Genomic DNA, 6568 nt, shown 5'->3' with positions numbered 1-6568 from the left:
TAATTTTGATTCCGACAATATTAACATGAAAGGACTTTCGATTTGTCAAAACTGAACCTTTTTTGGTACGAGGGGTTTTATAGACTAGTGCATTGCAAGCAGCAGAATAGAATAGTTGCACGTATTTGGCATTCCATTATTGAAATTCAAATACACAAACATGGCCTTACGTAACTAGTGATTGCGTATACACCTGTCCCTCGTGCTCTATACTTGTATCCTCTTCTATGGAAACTTCTAGCCCCTCCCTAACAACAACCAAATTTCCCACCCCTTTTCATTTTTTCTCTACGTATCATAATTCAATTCATACAAATGTATTAATAATATGTTCACCAAAATGTACAATTTTATTAGAAACTTAAATGTAAACCTTCATGAGAACAAAATGTAGTTAAGGCCCTCGTGGTGGCGCTAATTAATCCAACCATAACCGCGCACAAATTACGTATTCAACTCAAAAAACAAAACGCGTTTAAACTTTAAACACAAAAAACGATACAATTTTGGTTTTTCCAAAAATGATTTATTAAAGTTTTTTTTTTTGAAAATGGATATTTAAAAGGTAGGAAATTATATTTGGTAAATTAATATAAAATTATTTTCCATCACTAGAAACTATAAAAATTGGATTCAGTAAAGTCTTTTAATATTTAGGATAATTTTAATAAAGTGACGACTGAGAATTCTAATTTATATTTTTAATTATTTTTGTAATACTTAAATTGCTAAAAAGTTAGATATATATTTTTTGAAAATATAAAAAAATTCAAAAAAATATTTAAAAATTAGGAGAATAATCATTTTAATTTTTTTTATTTTTTAATATTTTAAAAAATAATATATATTTAAATTTTTATTTATTTAAGTATCATAAAGATGAATTAAGACTCCTAATAATAAGTCTTATTTTAATAACTTTAAATGTAATATTAAAAAATAAATATAAATAAAATATTTAATACTATGAACAATTATATCAAATTTTTTTATTTTAATAATCATAAATTAACATTCAAATATTACTCCTAATTTTTTAAAACTACAACAAAAATATAAAATTTTAGATAAAATTTTTGATGGAGTCAATTTGATGTAAAATTGATAATCAAAAACCGATAGTAATTTTTTATTCAAATACTTCATCAAATCATGCATAGAGTCCTGTCTTAACAGCTGCATGAGCAGATATATTCCCATTTGATTTCCGTTGTGTAATAATAATGAAGTTAAATTTAAATATGGAAAAAATAAATAAATAGAGAGAAAATGAAAGAAATACAAAAAGGGGAATAACATAAAAAGAAAAAAGAAAAAAGAAAAAAGAAAGAAAAGAGTCAGAGACAGATACAGAGTGATGAATGAGGGAAAAGCTGATATAAGTAGCAACACACCAAAATTTCTCTCTCAGAAGGTCCAGCTGCCATTGCCCCACCTCCATCTCCACATCCACCTCCTTCTTTCTTTCTCTCTCTCTCTCTCTCATGGTTCCAGAGAATCCACAAAACCATCAAACCCAAGAACAAGAAACTAAAGAACCAACACAAGAAAGAAATGCAACATTTCACTCATAAACTTGAACACTCTCCCCCTTTCTTCGCTCGCTCTGCAATGTCGTCTTAAAACACCAACCCATTTATATTCTTTTTCTTTTTTCCCTTCCACACAAGAACCCCCCAAAACGACGGTGTTTTAAACTTTTAAACGACATGATTCCGCTACGGTTAAGCGCCGTCGTTTTGCCCCTCATTGTCTGCATCTTATTACCACCATTCACACTCGGGATCCGTTCCTTTCCGACCGCCACCGCCGCCACCACCACCGTCGCCCTCCACAGCCTTCTTCGGTTCTCCGAAGCTCCTGACTACCGCAACGGCGCCGGATGCCTCGCCACCACAGCCACCACGACCTCCGATGACCCCTCCTTAGTCCACATCGCCATGACACTGGACTCCGGCTACCTGCGGGGTTCCATCGCCGCCGTACACTCAGTCCTCCGGCACTCGTCGTGTCCGGAAAACATCTTCTTCCACTTCATCGCAGCCGAGTTCGACTCAGCGAGTCCACGAATCCTAACTCGGCTGGTTCGATCGACGTTCCCTTCGTTGAACTTCAAGGTTTACATCTTCAGAGAAGACACCGTCATCAACCTAATCTCCTCTTCAATCCGTCAAGCCCTAGAAAACCCTCTCAACTACGCAAGAAACTATCTCGGCGACATGCTCGACTCTTCAATCTCCAGAGTCATCTACCTTGACTCCGATATCGTCGTCGTCGACGACATCCACAAGCTCTGGAACGTAACCCTAACGGAGAATCGAGTGATCGGAGCGCCGGAATATTGCCACGCGAATTTCACCAAGTACTTCACTGACGAGTTCTGGTTGGATCCGTTGCTATCTCGAGTGTTCGGTCACAGAAAACCGTGCTATTTCAACACCGGAGTTATGGTGATGGATTTGGTGCGGTGGAGGGAAGGGAACTACAGGAAGAGGATCGAGAACTGGATGGAGTTGCAGAGAAAAAAGAGGATTTACGAGCTTGGATCGTTGCCGCCGTTTCTACTTGTATTTGCGGGGAATGTTGAAGCCATTGATCATCGTTGGAACCAACACGGGCTTGGTGGTGACAATGTCAATGGAGTTTGTAGGTCTCTGCATCCTGGTCCGGTGAGTTTGTTGCATTGGAGTGGGAAAGGGAAGCCATGGGTGAGGCTTGATGAGAAGAAACCGTGTCCGTTGGATCGTCTTTGGGAGCCGTACGATCTGTTCAAGCCGCAACTTGTTAATGGCGGTGGCAGAGGTGGAATAACAAGAGAACAGCCTTGGAGCTTCTCTTCTTCTATATTGGTTGGTTATTCTCATGATTTGTTATGATATCATTCTTTTTCTTTGATGCATTTTGTTTCTTGTTCAGAGATTATTCTATTCTTTGGGTAGAAAGAAATTACTATTGTACAGATTGGTTTAGAAGATGAAAACATGGATGTTGATGTTGATGTTGATGGTGATGATGATCGGGTTTTGGGACTTTGGGGAGAACACAAGTGAAAAGAAGAGAAGAAAAGATTATTACTGTTAATTCTTTCTGTAGAATTTTTTTTTTGTTTTTCAATTTTGTTGTATTTTTAATCTTGTTGTTATTTTTTTGTTACATAATGAAAACAGGTTCGATTCTTTTTCAGTTTGTGATGGGAGGGGGTTCCTTCTTGGAACAAATTTTGGTGGGTGGGATCAGTTTCTTTTGTCTAAGGGACCATTATTGAATTGAATTCTATGTGCCTAAAATCAAATTGCAGAATAATAGACAGTTGTTCTTCATTGTTTTTATTTGGATTTTGGATTCCAATTTCATTCATGTTTTTGTTTGCTTTTTCCACCTACAACCATTATGAATTTAATTATGAAAGCTCCCTGTTTTGGTTTATACATGATATGATATTATATTATTTGATCACCCAAAAGTGGACTTTTTATCTTATCTATCTATCTATCTATGCTTAACTCAATAAATATAACCATGAAAATCAGAATTTGTGTTAATCTGATAAAGTAATACTAGACGTTATAATTAATTTTAACTCATAATTTAATTAATTAACTATATAAATTATCCGAATGGTTCCCAGAATGTGATTTATTCATATTATCAAAATGATTTTCCTCTTATGCATGTTTGTGCCTGGGTTTATAGAGGAAGAAGAAAAAAAAAAGGGGGGAAATGACCAAAAAAAAAAACAGGTGATTGTGATTTGTGAACTGTGATGAGTGATGACACATTGCTAGTTATCAGGTTAATGATTGAAGTGATCACGGATTCACTATGATTTAAAGCCAAGGCAAAACAATAAAGTGAAAAAAGAAAAGAAAAATATGTAATGTAGCCATCTATCAATGTTTATTGGTGCTCTCAATCACAAATCACAATAGTTCCCTCTGCCTCTAGGAAACTCTAAAAACACCTCCGTGCTGTTTAATTTTCATTTGTCACACCTAATAACGAAACATGTCTGATATATGCATAAGTCTCGTGTTAACAGAAAGGTATAGTTAGCAAAAAATGTTAAATCATTGCGAATTTCATATCTTGACTTAAAGCAATTTTCTTCAACACGCGTCCTCTCTTGAAGCATGCTCATCAAGAAAATTCTATATATCTTTATGCAATTCGTATAAGGATGGCAAGTTTGGAACAATAATAGTAATAGTTTTTTCTAATTAATGCTTTAGCTTACCATATGGATTATGCAATTCTGATTCTTAATTTTAAAAATTTTCCTTTTTTCACTTTTTCCTATATATATATTATTCGTGTACCGCTGCCAGCTGTTCCAATGAGAAGTCATGGCTTCTTGTTCTGGCTTACCAAAGTTGACCACATGAAATGCTACCGTTTTCATGTCAGTTTTCAATGGAATTTTCGCATTCTTGTTTATGGAATTAGAATTTATAGAATAAATACTATTTAAGATTCCCAGTACCAAACATGCTGCCATTGCACTATTTCCTATCTTATTTTATTTTTTGAACCACTATGTCCACATAATATAGAGAGGGTTAAATTTTCCACAAGACAAAAGATACTATCATACAAATTATTATTCAATTTTTGTATCATCCTAACACGAAAGTTCCTGCTCATTAAGTTATCTATTAAACAAGATTAATTTGCATGCACATATTTTTTTTTTATTTGTAACGGCTAAAACCCTCATGCATATACATTATTATTATTTAACTTAATTACCTATTGGCTATTATCATAAAAGTAGCATAAAAATAATTTTCTGATGTGTAGCAATACTCAGTTCCAAAAAAAGGCAAGTATACTAAAAATAAATAGCAAACACAATCATAGCATATTTGGATACCAAATTAAAAATAGCAACAACCCAATAAAAAGACTGGGAAGAAATGGACAAAGACACTAATTCACTCTACTCAATAATAATATTAAACACAAGACTCTGATCAACCACCTGATTTTACTTTGAGTAATGTAACATGACAGTTTGTATGTCTCTTTATCTCTTCGTTTTAAATATGCAAATCTAACATCATCATCCCACCTTCTCCCTAGGATCCCATCTACCCTATGGTTGTAAACGTTGATTTAATCTTATTTCAAATAAAATTTTATCCATGTAATAATACTAATGATTAATAGTTTTGTCTCCTTTAAATTTTCTTATTTCTTCGTTCCAAATATTTTCAAAAGTGAGTAAAAGGCTGTAAAACTGGTTACTCACCTTTAAAAATATTAGGATCAAAATAAAAAAAATTACAATGACTAAAACCACAAAGTACCGGTTTTACTGGAACAAAAAATTTATTTAACACGTAGGGATTTAGCAATAACAAAATAGGAAATAATATTGGTAAGCATGATTGAATTATCCTGCACCAAACATCATGAACACTCACAATGAATCACCCTTCAAGTTTCTGACGTATTATTTCTACTTCTTGTGCACTAATCTGAAATGCCTTGGCAAGAATTGCATTAAGAATTGGAGGCTTGCTAGCAAATGTTGCAACGGATGCAACTTGTGCACCAGGGTTCTGGCTATTGAGACCAGACAAAGCAAGAACCGGTTCCTTAGAATCTCTATTGTAAAGGAAATGAATCAGGCCCTTTGGGAACACAAATGACTCACCGGGCCTTAGGTTTTGAGTGAATACTCGGCCAGATGTGTCTATAAAGCCCACTAGAAGCTGGCCCTTTAGGCATGTTGTGACTTCCGAGGCCCGCGGGTGCGAGTGAGGTGGAATTACCCCGTCGGCCTCAATGTCGACCCGGACCAACACAAGGCCCAATGTGTTGAGCCCGGGAAGGTTTACAGTGTTGGTGGGGGTAACTGCAAAGCCAAATGTGTTGCTTGTGTTACCTGGTTTGGATAATGCTGACGTGGCAAAATGGGATGCCGAAACTTCTTTAGGGTTAATACAAGGAACCCCATTGATGAAAAAATTGTTATTGTTATTGGCAACACAATAATCTTGAAGTGGATCAGGATCTGATCTACATTTCCCCCATAGAAGGTAAAGGGCAAACAATAGAAGAGGAAGTGAGTGAAAATTGGTTCTCATTTTATATATCATCATATGAGGGAATTAAACAAGTCAAACCCTAAACAATAGGTGTAAATGTTTGCTTTGTGTTTTGTTAGTGTGTAATGGTACGGATTTTAGTGGAACAAGCACAAGTTATATATATAGCTGGTGGTGGATAGTGATATTAATTTTACTTTGATATGAATATTGAGTAGCTTAAGAGCATAGGAAGAGAGAGATGCAAGGCAAAAGCTTAAGGAAAATGTGATCAAGTTAGAATAAGCCACACATAGAGGGTGATGTTTACTTTCCAAACTCAAATGAAAGGGACTTGTTCTTTTTTTTTTTTTTTTTTTTTTCATGCTTCGTGATTTTACAATTTCTCAAATAAAGACCATTTTAAAATCCCATTATTGAATTGGGCTTGGGAAAACTCAAGTAGTTCAACGCTTCGTTTGATGTTGGTACGAAGCAATACCAATTACCATACTTGTCAGTAACCCATCATACTATTG

The 6568-nt window shown here is 35.0% G+C and overlaps 2 protein-coding genes across 2 annotated transcripts; one reads left to right on the top strand and one right to left on the bottom strand.

The window, feature by feature from the left end:
* Positions 1–1399: 1399 nt before the first annotated feature.
* LOC130981984 (probable galacturonosyltransferase-like 9) lies at positions 1400–3333 on the top strand. The gene has a single exon (XM_057905773.1). It carries the CDS (start codon positions 1710–1712, stop codon positions 2874–2876), a length of 1167 nt encoding a protein of 388 aa, XP_057761756.1. The 5' UTR covers positions 1400–1709; the 3' UTR covers positions 2877–3333.
* A 1599-nt stretch (positions 3334–4932) lies between these two features.
* LOC130982804 (germin-like protein subfamily 1 member 1) lies at positions 4933–6165 on the bottom strand. The gene has a single exon (XM_057906902.1). It carries the CDS (start codon positions 6102–6104, stop codon positions 5430–5432), a length of 675 nt encoding a protein of 224 aa, XP_057762885.1. The 5' UTR covers positions 6105–6165; the 3' UTR covers positions 4933–5429.
* Positions 6166–6568: the final 403 nt, after the last annotated feature.

The sequence above is a fragment of the Arachis stenosperma genome, chromosome 5 (assembly GCF_014773155.1).
Source record: "Arachis stenosperma cultivar V10309 chromosome 5, arast.V10309.gnm1.PFL2, whole genome shotgun sequence".
Taxonomy (NCBI): Eukaryota; Viridiplantae; Streptophyta; class Magnoliopsida; order Fabales; family Fabaceae; genus Arachis; species Arachis stenosperma.
The sequence above is the reverse complement of the archived record's forward strand: the minus strand, read 5'-3'. Positions and strand labels throughout refer to the sequence as shown.

Excerpts from the sequence above, each read along its gene's own strand:
- LOC130981984 (XM_057905773.1), top strand. The coding sequence starts at position 1,710 with ATGATTCCGCTACGGTTAAGCGCCGTCGTTTTGCCCCTCATTGTCTGC.
- LOC130982804 (XM_057906902.1), bottom strand. The coding sequence starts at position 6,104 with ATGATGATATATAAAATGAGAACCAATTTTCACTCACTTCCTCTTCTA.